The sequence below is a fragment of the Ammospiza caudacuta genome, chromosome 1 (genome assembly GCF_027887145.1).
Source record: "Ammospiza caudacuta isolate bAmmCau1 chromosome 1, bAmmCau1.pri, whole genome shotgun sequence".
Classification (NCBI taxonomy): Eukaryota; Metazoa; Chordata; class Aves; order Passeriformes; family Passerellidae; genus Ammospiza; species Ammospiza caudacuta.
This window is the reverse complement of record NC_080593.1, coordinates 42,438,902-42,457,083: the sequence shown is the minus strand read 5'-3', so window position 1 is coordinate 42,457,083 and position 18,182 is coordinate 42,438,902. Positions and strand designations below refer to the sequence as shown.

The window sequence follows — 18,182 nt, the reverse complement described above, 5'->3', positions numbered from 1 at the left end:
CTGGGGAGAATAGAGATCTCTTTAGCAAAATGTGACTTGTAGTCCCTGGAAGGATTTGGTTTTATTCTTCAATTTCCTGCATTCCAGTTTAGCTGTTCAAGCAGATATGGTCTCTACAGACCTGTAGCTTCACCCTCTGGTGTTGGCAAACAAGAATTGTTTAAAGTGGGCAAGAGAGGGCTCTTCTTGCTCTGCAATGGAAAAACTCACGTGTCAGTACTCTTGAGTTTGGAAACGCCATGGGATTTACCTTACTGTTTGCAAGAGAATATCTTTGAAATGTAAATTTGGTCATTGTCAAAAAGTCTGACTAGCCTTAACCATCCTGCAAGGAAAGGGTTCCTCTCTCTGCCAGCCACCATGCACAAAAGTGACCTGAGGTTGACAGGCTCTTGACAAGTTTGTGAGAAATCACAAGGTGCACTTTCCTTCTTGCTGCTTTTCCCCTCCAAGGAGTGTTAACTTTCTGAGTTTCGTAGAAATACCAATGATGTGTGCAGACAGAGAGCTGCCACTTTAGAGGAGGCTTAAACTAAAGGACCAGAAAGAGACAAGATTCATGAGATGGCAAAACCTCTTTCAAAAGAAGGGTGAGGAAAACCAACTAAATTAAATGGGATAAAACAACTGTGCTGCCTTTCAGCCAAAGCCTCAAGGAAGCAAACTCTTCAAAGCAGTGTGTTTCAGTTAGGCTTTATCTTAGGATGGCATGGTTTAAAAAACAGTATGAAAGGATAATCTTTTATACAGATGTCTGTCAATAAATTTCTATGGCCACACAAAACATGTATCAGAGAGAGCTAGTTTACCTTCAAGTTTTGCAAGTTCTGCCTGTGTGCACGCCTCCCTTCTTGGGGGTGGCCTACAGCTGTGACAGATGTCTGTGGTTGTCTTGTATTATTCAGCCCAAAAATTATTTGCAACTTGGGCTGTGAAAACTAACAGCCTACAAGATCTAGATACCAAAGAATAGTGGTTTAAAAAGCTTTAATGTTTAGTCTGCAGTGTCCTTGCATTTATCCTGTCATGTCTTAATGAAAATGCCAGGTCTCTAAATGCTTTGACCAGAGTGGCTGACAGCGTTGAAGTGTCCTAGAAACGCTCTTGTGCTTAAATGCTTGTGGGGTTTGCCCTTCTCTGTGGCTAGAAGGGAGTTGTTTTTCCAGGCATTAAAAAAAAAAGGTGAAGTGTGCAGTCAGGATTGTGTTGAACTGGAGGGACGTTTTGCCCTCCCAGCCTGCACCCTGTGGAAGGTGACAGACACTGAAGTTGCCCTTTGCTTTTTGAATGGAGCCATTGCACAACCCCCAGCCCAGCTCAGTCAGGAAGAGGAATGACTTAAACTCTTTCTAAGTTTCTGTCTATTTAACTCAGTGGGATTTGCTTGCAAACCGAACCTTGAGTGTTTGACCTCATGTTGTTGGGGAGCTTTTTCGTTTTAAAAACACTACTATTTAGCTACCCAAAAGAATTCCTTATCTTTGTGATAGATAGTGCTAAGCACACTTGGTCTCATTGAAAAGTGGTAGTGTAGCTTATAAAATGGAGTGTTTTATATGCAATGAAAAAAAGTAGTGCTAATATACAATGCCAACATCAGATGCCCCATAGAGGCTTATTAAAAAGTAATAAACGAGATTCCAACCTTGCTCTGCTTTTCCATGCATGTTCTCAGGTTAATGCCCCAGTATCATAATGTACATGCACGCAGAGAGGAAAACAAGGCTTGGAAGCTGGGTTGCAAACCAAACAAGCATTCAGAGTAACCTTCTTAACTAGGGGAGATGGCCTGGAGAAGGGTAAAGTGAGTGTGTGCCTCTTGGTTGGGGAACAGCAAATGTGGGGGACAGAGCTGTCTACTTGAACTCCCAAAGGATTTTCTCTATGCCAGGTTAAACCAGTGGCTCTCTGTAAACTTTTTGCTTGACAAAATGTTATCAGCAATCAGTGTGGCTGGTTTGGGTGCTCAGCATGTAAAGCAATCTTATCCTTTCTCAGAATTATTTAAGCAGGAGCTTTAGTAGCAAACTGAAGCAGATTCAGTACTTGATAATGCAGGTCCTTCACATAACTTGCTCCTTTTGATTTAGTACGTTTTAAATATAACTTATTTAAGGAGGGCCCTTAAACCTGAAACTTTCAAACAAAGGAAGGAAAGGAAGATAACACCTGAAAACTAATGCGTATTAGGGCCAGACATAACCAACCTGAGAGAAAGAACAAGTCACTTGGATGTGGCATTCCCTTGGAATTGAAGGAAAGTGGGCCCAGTGGGTTATGTTAGTTAAACCAAAATTGATTTCTGGAGAGAGCAGGTTTATAGACTCACCTTGCCATAACTTTGATCATAAGATTTCTTTGTTCAGTTCTAGTTTAAAAAATATTGTGCCAAAGTTTTGTTTATTTTTTAAAGGAGTGTAAGCCAAATGGTGCCAAAAGGTAATAGGGTATTTAAAAGTAGAGATATTTAGACAAACAGTTTGGAACTGTATAAAAAAGGAACACTGGTACTTGAGTTAGACAAATATTGTACCTTTGGTCTTTGAGTCCTTGGGAGTTTGAAACCCAGTTTGCTGTGGTACAAAATGCACAACTAGAGATGCCACTATCTTTTGCTTGAAGTTCTACCTCACTTTGCAGAAGTAAATCATCTACCTCAATTTAGCATCAGACAGGCTTGGGAAATACTTGAGAATCTGCCTGGGAGAAGGATTCATCCTGCCTGTTGGAAAAGCATTTTAATTGAAACAGAGATACTAAGTGTGTACTATGAGGTGACTGCTTTTGTTTGCTTTTGTTTTTGCTGCCTGCCTATGGATATGTTAAGCTGCCCTTGCTAGAGAATCTGTAAATAAAACCAAATGTTCAGGCAAACTGGACTGAGACCTGAAATGCTTCCGAGTTTGTTCTGGTTTCACTACGAGGCATGGAAGTGTAAACTTTTGTTCAGTATTATGACGCTACTGGCTGATGTGACATCCTTCATGTTCATTTGCAGTGTTCTTACGTCCTTAAGACCTTTAGGTCTTCTCTCTACAAGAGAAAAACTTTTATGCATGCCTACCAATGTGTCCTGTTTGGGAGGACTGGTGTTCTGATTGCTGTAAACACAATGCTATACCAAATGCTTGAAGGGAATAAGGTCCTGGCTTTTTATTTTATTGACTTGGTGATTGTATTTGTAGCTTGCTTGACTCAATGGGATTTTTTCCACCATGACAAAGCAATCAAGTTCCTATTCCTGGAGGGCAGCTTAGGTTCAGACATACTCAGGAGAGGCAGTTTAAAACCAGTGTCTTGGGGTTTTAGGCAAGTTAAGTAGTGATGTGCAACATACCCCGTTTTACCTGTGGAGTTAAGTTGCAGAAGCATATTTTCAGACTACTCTGTTGGAGGAAAAAGAAGTCCTTTTTCCTCCCCAGCTCATATTAAGGGGTGGCAGAAGTGGGTACAGGAGACCCCTAATGACAATAGGCTGTGTTGGGTTTGGTAAATGTTATGGTGGGAAATGTACATTGATGTCTCTAAGTGATCTTACGGGTTAACAAGCCAGACTGGCATCTTTTTCCATCATTGTTCAACCAATAATGGTTCTAAAAATGCTTTGTGTACCTGCATGGTCTTAGACCTTCTATTAATGATTGTATCAACTTACAAACTCAGGTAGATAATTTTTTAAGCTCTTTTCATAGAGCCTTACTGACTGAATGTTAAGTGTCTGTGTACTGATGTAGTCAAGTAACTTCCTTTTGAACTACCAGACTAGTTTAAAAAAAAAAAAAGTCCTTTTATAGGTTTGTAGAGTATTTTTCAGACAATGTAGTAGTTTTTCCTTCAGAGAGAGAGATGCCTGTTTTCTGAGGGGTTTTTTTAGTGGTTGTGGTTTTTTTGGGTTTTTTTGTTTTTTTTCTCTAAAATGACTAAGAGGTTTTTAACTAGTTTGTAAGGTTTGCTTAGTCACCTGAGTTGGTGGGGGTTTCTGTGACTCTTGTTTGTACTGTGCATTACCTGTCATGCCCTGCTCGCTTCGTGCACAGGTCCTTGGTTGGAGGAGTTGAGGGTGTGAAACACATGCCTGCAATTTAACTCAAATAGAAACTGCAAGCCTTGAACAAAATGAAGCTCAGCCTCATAAAACCAATGTCAAACATGCTTTTCCCCCCTCCCTCCCCCTTAATTGGCTGTAGATGTATGACCCATCTTAGAAAACTTTCACTACTGATTTGTAAGTAGCATTGCCTCAGTGCAGGTTTGCATTGGGATCCAGACTGATCTTGTAATTCTTTGGATGTTGAGTTGATTTGGTTTCTTAGTTTTCTGTTACTTCTTTTCTACTTTAGTAACTAATGATGCTGCTCTCCTGATAATAAAATAGCTCAGGAGGTCAGACAGTGCTCTGCTTTTAATGAGCTGCTCAGAGCTTTTCTATCTAATTGAAAATGAGTCAGGCTGTGACAAAAATTGCCGTGCTCCAAAAAGGGCATCACATTTCTACTTGGACAAAAAGTGATACAATTTTTACTTGTCAGATGTTGAGTACTGCAGAGAAGAAAGCATGACAGGTTATGTGCAAACTTTTATGTAGAATAAGTGAACAAAATGTTAGAACCCTTGTGTTAATGGAGGCTTCTGAATGTATCTTTGTGGTCCATAGGGAAGGCTGAAGGATGTAGCAAGGAGACGATGTATCAGCTACTGGCAGCCTTAAAACAAAGTCAGTGTCTCTCTGGACTTTAAAATGTTCCTATGCAGTTTATTTTATTTTTGTTTAATCAAATAAATGTGAGGTTTTTTTCATGGCAGCTGTGTGTGTGTCTGTTTCTGTACCACCCAGAAAAAGCCTTCTCTTCTATCAGGATGCAAAAAAGAAAAAGCCCCTCCTAGTTGTCTGTGTTACTAGAAAAGTCCTCATTGTCATGACTGGGGGAAAGAGTTGTGATATTGAACTCACTGCTTCAAACTCCATCTTTTTTTTCCCAATATTTTGCCAGGAAGTTTCTGGTTTAACTTTTTTAGGTCCATTTCTAGGTTTCCTTTCCTTCACCTTGGCCACTGAAAGAATGCTTTTTCTGCATGGCAGTGTAAAGCAAAGTCACCAGAACATTTAATAAGCCTCTCTGGCATCTTACAGGGCAGGCTGTCAAAAAGTTGGGTTAGTGGAAAGCTGCCATTTTTCCTCACTACCTTGGAAAAGGTTTGAAAAGAAATAGTGAGCATAGGAAGATGCTCTACAGGTGAGGCTGAGAATTAAAGCCACTGCCTGAATTCCCAACATGGGTAGCAGTGGAGGTGGATTCCAGGCTCTGGAAGTGCTGTCTGCTTTAGCTTTTCAGAGCCAAGATGCCTTCTGGGCATCAGCTGTACAGCTGTAAGGCTCTCAGCACCTCCATCAAAATCCATCACCAGGCCATTGCCTTCTTCCTGCTGGAGCAGCTGGCATCATGACGGGAGTACAGAGATCCTTTCGAGTGGGAGGGAAGGAGGGAGAAGGCCCTGTGGAGGTATGGACAAAGGCTGCCCAGGTGTGTTTGTCCAGCTTCTGTGTTACTCTGTATTCCCTTAGCTCCTCTGTGCCCTCCTGAAGGCAGCTGGTACCCAAAAGCTCCCTGAACACCAGGAGATGGCTCAGGACACTGCTGGATGAGTGCTGGCCACTCCTTGCACCGGGGCCATGGGCACAGCTAAAGGTGACAGCAGTGGCCACAGGCACGGAGCAGGAGCAGTCCTGCGGCAGCAGCAATGCTTGTGGTGTGTGCTGGGGGAAAAGGGACTGCACCCCTTTCTCCTGCTCTGGGAATATGAGCCTCTGTGCTGCTGCATCGGAGATCCTGGAGGTAAGGAGGGAGAGGGACGGGCACCCTTTCCTTCGGGAAGGTGCCCAAACCAAACTGCTGAGCATTACTGGATTTACTAAGAGCCTTCTGCTGAGCCTGGGCTGCTCATGCTCCCCGTTTTCTACCGAAGGACAGCTCACCGTTTTACTTGACCTTCACTTCTTTCCTACCAGAGATCAAAAGGATTGAAGGGAGAATCCAGGTCCTTGGCTGCTGCCTCCCTTGACGTGTTATGATATTTATTTTTCCTTTCTGTTAACAGCAAACGCTGGACGCTGAGAGCGGCCATCCCCGCCCGTCCATCCCGCAGCTGCGGTGGGGGCGGAGCCGCCTCGGGGCACCGGGGCCGCGGCTCACGTGCTGCGATAAGAGGAGCCTTATCTGGGAAACAGCCGCATCCTTCACCGAGCCCGGGCACGGCCGCAGCAGCTTTTGCATGTGAATGCCCCGCATTCCTTGGGGGGCGGGGAAGAATCGTCTCCATTCAGGGCCCGGGACCACACAGGGAGCATCTTGAACCTTTTTGTATTTAATCAGTCAATCTGCTCTGAGGTAAAAGATCTATCAGCTCCCTTTCTTCTCTTTCAAGAAGGGTGATCGCTACCAACTTACTCCTGATACTTTTTTATTGCTAGTGTTTCTAAGCGGTTTGTCCCTACCTGAGGACAAGGGTGCGTTGCGGTGATAGAAAAGTCACTGGAAAAGGCAACTACTGGGTTGGATTCTGAAAGGATTGATCTGACACGAGACAGAGTAGCAGGTCCCAAGCTGCTGCTTCCCTCTGGAGACACACCTGTGCTCACTCCACAACTTGCACATTGTTGAATAGGCTTGCTGTGCTGTTTCAGCTGGTTTCTCCAAGATGATGGATACAAATCCTGCTGCCTTCCTTCCTCTCCAGGACACACGTGCATTCCCTCACACTCACGGTACTGGGAGCAGAAGGGGCAGGCCCTGAATCCAAGGTGCTGCTGGGAGAAGTGACCTTTGCCTCCAGCCAGCACCTAAAGTACAATGCCAGCAGCACAGGAGATAAGGTGGTAGCTCAGCTCTGCCCTGGAGATTATCAGGATAGCTGAAATGGCACAAAACAGCCCTGGAGGGACTGTGAGAGGAGTGCTGGGCTCCAATTATCTTGTGCCTCTCCTGTGCTCACTGTCAGTAACCACAAGGTCCTTGATTATGCTCCATCTTCCTTTCAGTAAAAGGCAAATATGTTTTTTTGTTAAGACGAGAGGTATTCCTCTACATTGGAAACTAGATTTAAAAACTGCCACAATTTCCTCTCCAAAAGAAAAAAAAATAACCAAAAACCCCCAAAACTCCGCCACCCACCCAACCCCTGCTCCCCACAAAACAACCACCCCAAACCCAACCTTTTTCTTATAGCCAGATCCATGCTTCCTCCATAGCTGCACCCTTACACCATTTTGTTGGGCAAAGGAAAACCAGAGAGGGAAAAAAAAGTCACAAAAGAAAAAAAAAAACCAGAAACAGGTTCCCTCTTTGTTGAGGAAGAGCATGGCTTATATATGTCAGAACAGCAGCCAACATAACAGCTCAACTGCTACTTCTGGACTTTACTGCAGGTAAATGGTTTTCTCCACTCACTGCTCTCCCCTCTATTCTCTTCAAAAAGAGCTGAATTACATACTTGGCTTTTTTTTTTTTGTAAATAAGCTACCACTCCCATTCAAAGCAGGTGCTAACCTACCATCATTCATTAAATAACCTTTACAAACAAGTCTTTTGGTTTACATCTTTTATTAAAAATTTACATAAACAAACACACTCCAGCAATTGGGGTATTCAGGTGTCCTAGGTTAAAAAAATATACAAAATCCCAAGCCCCCCTGACCAGGGCAGCAGCAGGTTCAAGCACAACCTCACTTCCTTTGAACAGTGGTGAAAGCTGGCATCTGAATGGGCTGGATGGAGTGGACTGGCTGGAAAACAGGCTTTTTCCTCATGTCAGAGAGTGTTTTCACAGAAGGGAGCAGCTGGTTCCTCTTGATGATCTGCAGTGCCAGCTGCGTGTTACCTACAAGACAAGTTTCAATTAAAACCCCAAAATACCATTTAATGGCATATGAATTACTGTTCAGGGACAGAGCTGATGAGCCAGCCCTGGGCCCAGGCCAGGTACACCAGCAGTCCCTCCTCTCCAGTGAAATGCTGGCACAGATAGGAAAAGCAGTAGACAACAGGAAATTTGAAAAAAATTAGTTTTGATTGAGTCCACCTATTCTTAGCTGAAGACATTGAGTTTTTACCTCAGAGCTGGAAGATGCCAAAGCACCTTCCAATTTCCCAAAGGTCACCTCTTCTCTCTCCCAGCTGCACAGCGAGGCTCTAGACCTCACACAAAATGCCCTCACAGTGTGACACTGCAGACAGTAATGCAAATGCCAAGGGAATCAAAGATGTTTTCAAAAGAAGTAATCTGATTTTTAACTGTATGTACAGTCCATCAAACAACTACCACTATACATGGAAAACTTACTCTGTTAAAAATTAAACTTGTAAAATTACAGGAGAAAAGGCACTGAGTTGTGAGGAGAGCATTTTTCTCTCATAGTTTTCTTTCCCTGAAGTTTTCGTTTCAGAAGAGATGCACCATTTTGTTGTCCTTTATAGAACAAAAATGGCTTTAGCCTCCTTTAGTCATGTACTTAGAAGAGGGTGAGGGATGGAAATCCCACTTTCTACTCTTTTCTGCTCTGTACATCTTTATTGCAGAAATAAAGGTTTCCAAAACTCCAATTTAGAAACATCTTTGTAAGAAAAGCATTGTAGAAGTCTCAATTCCAAATGCAAATGCTCAAATCCTCTGCCTGACTGCAGTGCAACATCACTGAAGGGGAACAGGCACACAGAACATTTCACAACACTTGGATATGAAGTGCCCCCCAAGGAGCACAGGTCTGCAACCATGACAGCTTCAAGCAGCAGCTGCACCAGTCTGCTCTCACTGCAGAATTCAAGTGCAACCTTTCCAGTTTCCCATTATGTAGAGCTTTCCCCTCCTACCAACCAAGTGAACCTTCAAAGGAAAGCATTGTGGAAGAGAAAATTATCAGTATTACAAGCTTTGCTGCCATACTTGCTACACAAGCCTTGACACAGCTTCTTTGGGAAACTTGGATTGTGGTTGGCTTTTAATGGAGAAAGCTTTTCAAACCCTCCTTATAGCAGAAACTTCATCAAGAGTTTTACTGAGAATGTAGCCATGATATTTTATGAAAAATCCTTTTGTTAGGATTTTTTCTCCTGTGAAGCTGAGAAGCCTCAGAGGAAAAGAAAACCAATCTGCTGTTGTGGAATGCAACAGGTGGATCTGTGATTGGTCTCATGTTAATTAATGGTCAATCACAGCCCAGCTGGCTCAGACTCTCTGAGAGTCATGACCTTTTGTTATCATTCCTTTTTTTCCTTGCAAGGCTTCTGATGAAATCCTTTCTTCTATTCTTTTAGTATAGTTTTAATATAATATATATATATCATAAAATAATACATCAGCCTTCTGAAACATGGAGTCAACTCATCTCTTCCCATGTTGGGGTTGCCTGCAAACTTCCACAGAGCCTATCCAAGACTGCTGAACTCTGCACTAAAGATAGAAAACTTCAGCTCAGGAAATGAATATTTAGGAGGTGTGTGTAAGAACAGGATGGCAAACTACTGAAGTGAAGGTGCACATACATGGATCTACAGCAGGTTAAGAAGGAGGCAGGGCTAAAGTGTATTGTTCAAAATAGTGGCACAACTCCCTGTAGAGTAGGAATGATGAGTGCTGCCCTCCTCCCTTTGTATCCCAGACTTAGGTTGCCTGAACACCTCCCAACTTACCATTCTGCAATTCAAGATACACAGCCAGCAGGATGGCCTCTGGAGGGATCTCTTTGGGGTGGATCAGTGAAGCAGCCTTATTGAAAAACAAGAGGGTGGGGAGAAAAAGTCCTTATAAGAGAAAGATCCAGAACAAAGAAAGTGCCCCTTGACAAGATCAATTCATCAACTAAGACCAGATTTTTTTCAAACTCATACACTCCATCAGTTTTAAACATGCAAGGAGAGACTGCAAGATTATCTACATAGCAAGATTGTTTCACACTAATTAGCAGGGCCATCTGCTGTGTGCTTATGTTCATATGGATCTGTATTTCTTGGGCCAGCCTAGCGTGGTTTCCTGCTGAGGTGACAGGTGAAGAAGGTAACTTCCACTGCTCCAAAGTTCAGAATACAAAGTTAACAAACACTGTTCATTAACTTTCCATATACAACCATTTTTCAGCTATGAAGTCAATGAATTTATTGTAGATGCAGAGCCCCACTGTATTTTACACCTATGCACTCCTAGGCCTTGCACTCCTTTGGGCTTTACAGAGGTCTTACAGAGCCCAGGCAGAGACACCTGCCCCATCATGAGAAGCCTCAGCAGGAAAAAGAGCCAGGCAGCTGCCTTAAGTAGCTGAGAGCCTGAAAGATTTTGAATCTGTTCACATACACAACCACTGCGAAGTAATTTGGAAGCTGCTGTTTGAGTTTGTAACTCAACAATGCATCCAAGCAGTGTTCCTGACAGACAGGAGTGGCTGCAAAAAGAGAAACATCATGCTGAAACAGATGGGTCCCAGCCATGAAAAAGACCAAGTGACGTGACACAGGCCAGGTGGAGACAACATTTCAAAAGCAGCACTTGAGAGTTCCTGGGACAAGAGGCAGACAAGGAGCAGACAAGGAGCATTACTACCAAACCATTAAAATGACCACAAAAAAACCCACAAACAAGTTAACTTAAAAAACGTGAAAAGGCTTCCCAGCCATCTTCCACTGCTCTGATATGAAAGGAAAATAAAATGCTGCCTGTAGTGGTATCGAACTTTTTACACAAGTAAGAAATTTGGAATTAATTTTGTTTTTAATAGAGACTGGTTCATAAAGACAGAGAAAAGCCATCATCTCAGCAGGATCTGCAAGTAAGCTGGGCTGTGAAATCACCAGAACTCACTGTGATCTGAATGGCACTTTGAAGGAAGTACATTTGTCCCTAAAGCTGCCTTGAGGTTTGTTTCTCATACCTGATGAAGACACTTTCGAGCTTTGTCATATTCACTCCTCAAGCAGTAAGCACTTCCAAGGTTAAACAACATCATTGTTCGAGCAGACGTGACTGAACTGGGGTAACACTGTGGGGTCTGCTTGCCAGCTGCAATTAAAAGAAAATAAAATTCTTCTTTTCCTTACACTTTTATTCCAACTGGCCAAGTAAGTTCTTGTACTCCACTGAATACAGTGGCTGGTACTTACAAGATTCCATTGCCTCATTCTCTCCTTTGTCAGACCCTGCAAAGAAAAAACAAACACGAACACGTCATGTTCTGTGACCTTTTTTAAAGGTTATTACACAAATAATACAAAGATACAAATTTTCTGCTTTCTTCACAGTCTGACATTAAAGAGGGAAAACAGATCAGTTTGCTCAAGAGTTTACATCATTCAAGACTTGCTATCTTCAGTGTTGTGCTTTTAGATTTGCAGATGAGTACAGTGAGTTTACACTGCAGGCATTTCACTGGAATCAGAGCTGCTGTAGACTCTACAGATGGTTCTGAAGTACTTTTCTCTAACAGAATACACACTCCCAACAAGAGGACTAAGATTAAGGTCTCCCCACTCCCTATATCTCAGTAAAGTATTCTGCAGTATGACAAAGCCTGGTTTAAAGACCAAAAAGCTGGAAGAGATAATAAATGACATAAAACCCAAACTTAACCATAATAGCATATTTAACAAAAACAGCTTTCAAAAATTTCCTTCAATCAAGTCAGAATACTACAATATACAGTCCTATTAATGCTACAGAATTAACCACCTCATAGGAGTGACAAACAAGGAAAAGACACACCAAACACAAAGAACTGAAGCCAGGAAAATAAAAAACACAACAACAGAAACACAACACCCTCCTGTACCCTGCAATAACCTACAGGTCTTAAAACAAAATGTCTGAATCATCATTATATCTGTGTCTACAAAGCTACAGCAGGAAGGCAGCTGAAAGCATAACCAGTTATAATGAAGTGTGGATGCATTAACCTTGATCCTGGTCATTTGAAGAGATCCCAAGGGAAACATCAGTGACATTCTCGGGGTTCAAGTGAGTGATGGCATCAGATATTCTGTCTAGAGAGATGAGAGCTTCTGCTGCATACAAATGCCCAAGAAACCTACAACAGCAAAGGGTCAGGGTACAAATGTCAGCACAGCAATCCCCACAGTTTGTTATGAGAGACAAACAATGCAGTTTTTGATGTGAGCACATGAGAACTGTTACTGGGAACAATAGCATGGAAGTTAACTTGCTCATAAGGTATTGTCATAATAACCAGTTCTACCATTTACTGCTTTTAGGCACCAAAGTTATAAAAAAATTCCACACCTGAATAATGACAATTCATCCATGCACAGGAGTTTCCATTCCACAGAGAAAGTATCTTGGTGGGGCTTTACTCAGAGAATTAAGAAAAGCCACCCCAGAATATGGATACATCTATAATTTAAAGTGTTACATTAATTTACATTCAATAAAAATAAAGCACCTATTTTCCTGGGACCAAGATACACACCTCTTTGTCTTTGCAAAAGAATGTTGTTTAGCATTTCTTTCATTACATAACAGTAACACAAAATTATGTGTTACCTTGCAAACTCCTCAAAGACCTTGCTAATGCACAATGGCTGTGCAAAAGGATGAGCTGCAGTAGTGTGAAGAAAAAAGCCAAAGAATTTTACTGGCATGGACCAGTTTAAAGCATGGTACCAGCATATAAAAACAAGCACAAGTTACCTTGCCTTCCACCATATATTACCAGTTTTGAAAAATATTACTACTGTAAAAACTTCTGCTATACTTTATCTTGTGCTTTAAGTGCAGTGTCAGATGGATAGTACTGAAGTTGCCGTTTTTGAATTTGTAGAACTCTATGAGAACTGGTGAGTAGAAAAAGAATGCACTTTGAATATCCTTCCAAAAAATACAGTGCCAAATGAGAAGTGACCGAGAGAAACTGCAGAATGGAACCTCCATAAGCAGCAGTAGCAGTGACAGTGCTGCTGACAGGTGAAGTGACAGTCCTGCACACACAAGATCTGTTACCCTGAGTGACTGAGCAAACCTTCCCCTCTGAGGCTGTAGTTTCAGAAGTAACATTTCAGCCATGTGGGTTTGGGCTGATGTCGGCTACCCACAGCTGCACATCCCTGCCCCTTGTGCTGTGCCAAGCATGTGCAACCCTGCAGTGAATCACAGAGACCTGATGGTCCTGCTGCTGCATGGGACCCAGAGCTGGAGAAACAGTAACAAAAGCAGCAATTGATTCCAAATTATGTGGAATTCATATACAAAGGAGGGAATTCATGTTCCTGTGTATCAATGGGCATTTAGTCAGGGCTTCAACAAGAACAGGAGCAGGTCAAGCAATTCTTTGCGTCAGACACAAATTTGGCAAGCAAATACAGACATTGGATGCTTCAACTCAGAACTGTCCAGCAAAAAACAGGGGTGAGAAAGAAGAAATGACCCCTTCAGACTTACTTAAGAGACCCTGAGAGCTTTGGTTGCTGCAGAAGTTTATCTGCATGATTCAATGCCATAAGGTTATCCCCCAAAGCCAGAGCCACGTAAGCACTACACGCAAGGATCGAGCACCTGGAAGAAACAGACAAAAAAACAAAGGGGAGAGGGGGAGAGTCAACATGTTAAATGGAGAATTCTGTGATTCCAAACACACCTGTTAAATCCTCTTTCTTGTTTAGTGCTAAAGAAATATATCAAACTTTCAATAATGACTTCCTATCTAACCATGAAGTTAAAGAGTTTTCATTATTTATGGGCTTGATTGTCCTACGAATATAAACCAAGGACCACCATGGTGTGCTCAGTAAGATTTTGCAGTTTTCATCATAAATAACAGACTAAAAAAAGATGGACTTCACCATGTGTAATTTTTCTCATGGACAGTTTCCCTTTCTCACACTCTTGTTACTGGTCTTGCCTTGGACCCATTTGTACTTCTCTGCCCTCACCTTCTGTTGTAGAGAACAGTAGCAGGTTTCTAGATTGCTCTAAGACACACTCTACAGACACACAGTAGCTATCAATTAGGCTGTAACATATTTCACTCTTCTATTGAACAACATCTGCACACAGGGAGACAAACAGTGGAGAATCTGGCACTTCCAGTTTTGTGTTCAGTTGAGGGCTGTAACCCAGTGCCAAGACTCTGAGTGATCCATGGCATTTTGTTGCCATCACAGACTTGCTTATCTTTCCAAAACCAGAAAATCTCTGGCAGTTCATTTAATGAAATCTGAACTACTCACATTTTCCATCTTCAAACAATAACCCCACATCAGGACGCCATCATTAGGCCAAGCTTCACACTTTGTAATAACTGCCCCCCTCTCCAAACACTGTTCCTGGGCATATTTTCCACTTGGTAAAACATCTTTCAGCGCAGGCTGCCTTGTCCTCAGGGCACAAGCCTCTGCCCAGGACACCCTGCTGTGAGCAGGGCTCTGCTCCTCTCCAGGGAGGACGAGTGGATGCTCTGAGTGGAGTATCAGGTTGGGAGGAGAGGCGCGGGCTCTCCCGCTGGTCGGCGGGCTATTACTGCCCAACCTTCTGGCAACTGTCAAGCCCGCTTTCGGTCCAGCAGTAAGTCATGTCATTCATGGCAGGGCCTGGGGTGCCTTTATTCCCCTTTCCCAGGAGGCATGCTCCTTAATTATGCACAAGTAGGATAAGAAACTTCTCCAGTGTTTTCCCCTACCCCCCACTTCCTCTCCACTGTGTCCAGATGTCACATCTAATCTGAGCATATACAAAAGCTTGAGAGAGGGAGAGGAAAGCTTCCCCAGCTCAAGTCCCAAACCTAAAATATTTCTGAAAGGTTGTGACTGGGAAGGGGGATGGAATGGGGAAAAAAATCTCTGCAATAACAGCCCGCTTCTAACTAACCTCTTTTTGTCTCTACCTCAAGGAAGTACAGCTTTTAAATCAGCAGAGATGCTGCGTGTCACCAGCAAAATACCCTTAGACACAAGTCAGGCCTGCAGAGTAGGTTATTACTGCCCTTCCCATCAATGTGTGTTACATTTCCCACAACTTTTTTAAAGCCTATTTTTATTTCTGCAAGTGTAAATTCAAACACAACACATGCTCCAATCACACAACAGGATGAAACTTACTCCTCTGCTCTAAGCACTAGCCACTGTTTGCTGCCACATAAGAGCAGGCAAAAGCCTTTAGCAACAGTCATCTAAGGAGGAAAACATTCAGATTTCCTCCCATGCAGTTGTGTTCTTGCACTTGGATCCATTGTTGAGTTGGCTGAACCGAAGCTCAGGAGAGCTGACAGCCAACCGGAGCAGAAGAATTGCAGCACAAGGGAAAAGACAAACTAGTGTTTCACCCCGCTCAGGATTCTGACAAAACTCCGCAGGTCGCCTTTGAGCACGGCAGACTTCCAGCATCACCAAGCCTCCACATGCCCTAAATAAAACTGCCTTTGCACTAGGAAGAAGAAAAATGTTTTTTTAAACTGCCAGATTATGTCAAACAGCCTCTTGTGTAGGTCTAGGCAACAGGATTTGTCAGCCCACACAGACTCTAAGTTTACGGAACCCAAACTCCACATCTGCCTTGCTTTATTTCTCAGGGAAATGGCAAGCCAGAGCAAATCCAGTCCTTCAAAACTTAGTATGAAGGCACCAAAAATGACACTTCTAAACCATTAAGAGAACGTCACAAATGTGAAATAATTTCAAACAGCTAAGCCCAACAGTGGATACAAAATACCTACCTTTTTATGTTTCAACACAGGCAAACAATACAAAATATTAAGAAATGCCGAATGCAGACTGTGCTTTCTCCAAGGGGAAAATCAGCACCAGCAAAGGGGAGATGGGGGAAGAACTAAGAGTGAGGAAGAAGAGAGCAAAACAGCTATGGGTGATAATCACTGTAAGCTTCTAGCATTGTGACAGGGCCAAACAGACCACTGCAACCTTTCAATGGGTAACTGAGGCAAAACTGGGTAAGCGTGGAGAAAACAAATTATTCCTTTAACTCTATCTGCTTTGAGGGGTAAAATTAGGGTTCTTACACAAACACCTTCAATCTAGGGAGAAAGACTACAACAAGGTCTGTTGCTGTCCATCTCAACTTTTACAATAAAATCCACAAAATTTTCCAAATGTGCATTTTGTGAACCATGGTCTAGCAGAACATCTTTTCTCTTGATGTATTCAAACAGTGTTAGTGGCTGTGGTGTGTGGAACATACCACAGCCTGAGAGCAGAGCAGGGGAAATGGCTTGTCCAAGGATGAGAAGCACCAAGGAAGATTGTTTAGAAGAAACTCAGAAGAAAAAAACTGGAGTTTCTACTTCCAGTGCATAAATTCTTAGCAATGATTGGCGTCCTCTCAAGTCTCAGAAGTCTCCAAGACTTCTGCTTGTTGTTTTTAAAACCTTGCAATTGAATTACTGCTTATTATGAGAATAGTCCACTCAACTAGTCCACCAATTTGTGCAGAAGTATCAAGCAATATAGAGGGCATGTAAACCTTTTCCAGATTATATTTTTAGCTTTTAAAAACTGTTCAGGGGCAAAGGTAAGTCAGGCATTTTTAACTCTTACAAGGATGCACAACTCTATAAAATCATCCAAAAAAAGCATTCAGAGTCCCTTTTCAGTTCTAGAAGTAATAGAGGTTTTTCAATTCAGCGACTTGTCAGGAAAAAAAATTGGAGAGATACCTATTCCTTAGGATAATCCTTGACAACATCCAGAATCCTTTCTTCTTAATTTTCCTGGACTCAACAAGAATTTCAATTTTCTCACTTAGCTCCTTAGTGAGCAAGGCTACAGGACTACTATTTGAGTGTAATGTATTTTGCTATTCACATCTTCAGAAGCTTAGAAACAATTTCAGCAGAACCTCTTTCTAGGAATGTGTAGTCCTCTAGATTAAACCAAAGTATGTAGTGAAAAAAAAAAAACCCAATGTTTTTCCTTTCCTTATATGAAGTTCTTTACCAGAAGCAGCTCACTTCTTGCTGAACTGCTAAGTTTTTCCTGACATGTTGTCAGATTTCATCAGTAGATAACAACAGCTGATTGTGAAAAATAAGACTACATATTAAAAAAAAAAAAAATCACAAATTGACACCATGTAATTTTGACATGTGGCAGCCACACTTTCAACAGTCAGGAGGAGAAAAAAACCACAAAACCCACAAGCAACCCACATCACTGATTTTAATCCAGCATGTTCTATTTCAAGTAGCACACTGTTGTACCACTCCAGAATAAATAATCGATGTTGCCTCACAGATTCCTCCTGAGGTACTTTTAAATGAGTACAAAAAGATTTGCTACATGTAGTGGAGCAAAGAAAAGGTTAAGCTGGTCATTATAAAACATAGGTTACCTGGGGTTAGGCTGAAACAGAATGTTTACCTAAGAGTTCAAGTGGGAAATTACTGTATGCTTTGTCCATAATAGAAACTTAAAACAGATTTCTTTTTCCTAAACAGGTGCAAGCTTTATAGTAAGAGATTTTCAACAAGCTGGAAGCCACCTGAAATAATTAACATTGCTAGTAAATGGTAATCTTGGGGAAAAGTAAAGAGACTCCAGATAAAATGATACTTATTTACACACACGTGAGTTATTCCAGCTGGAGAACATTCAGACTTCTGAACACGCAGTTTAAGGATCTTTGAGAACACATAAGAAATCTACAATGAAATTTTACATATATTTTTCCATTGTGAGAAAGTCAAATGCCTGGACAGAGGCATTTTTGCTTTTTATTTTATGTAAACTAGGGATTTATTCCTGCTGAAAGGAATACCATTCTCATTGGTAAAAGCATTTATGCTGCTTTCCACTTTCATTTTTTTCCCATCCAACAGGCATATAATGTGGGCACTGAATTCTAAACTAGCCTTGCTGTGGCTTTAAGGGGAAAAGGTACATACAGGAATTTCCATCCCCTTCCACCAATGTCAACAGCCATTCTCAGGCTTTTTAGATTTGTCCTTATGAGACTTGATATTTTCAGCTTTGCCCAGTATATAACACCAAACTTACAATACTGGAATCAAGCAGACTGATCTACCTAAGCTGCAATTCTGGATGGTTTCTATTTGTTCAGATTCAAAGCCCAGAAGAAAGGAAGCACACACATTTGAAAAAAAGATTACCAGCTACAATTCAACATCACAGGTGGCTACAAAAAGACCCCTAGGAATCACAGTTAAGGGAGAGTTTTTTTTT

The 18,182-nt window shown here is 42.0% G+C and overlaps 1 protein-coding gene across 2 annotated transcripts in view; it reads right to left on the bottom strand.

Moving 5' to 3' along the window:
* Positions 1–7,607: 7,607 nt before the first annotated feature.
* Positions 7,608–18,182, bottom strand: part of CNOT10 (CCR4-NOT transcription complex subunit 10) — a 32,231-nt gene continuing 21,656 nt past the window's right edge. For both annotated transcript variants that reach the window (XM_058808026.1, XM_058808020.1), the window contains 6 exons: positions 13,432–13,545; positions 11,934–12,064; positions 11,145–11,180; positions 10,916–11,043; positions 9,684–9,759; positions 7,608–7,875 (listed from right to left, as the gene is read on the bottom strand). In XM_058808026.1, the coding sequence (XP_058664009.1) occupies positions 7,721–7,875; positions 9,684–9,759; positions 10,916–11,043; positions 11,145–11,180; positions 11,934–12,064; positions 13,432–13,545 (640 nt within the window). In that variant the 3' untranslated portion in view covers positions 7,608–7,720. The remainder of the gene's footprint in view (positions 7,876–9,683; positions 9,760–10,915; positions 11,044–11,144; positions 11,181–11,933; positions 12,065–13,431; positions 13,546–18,182) is intronic.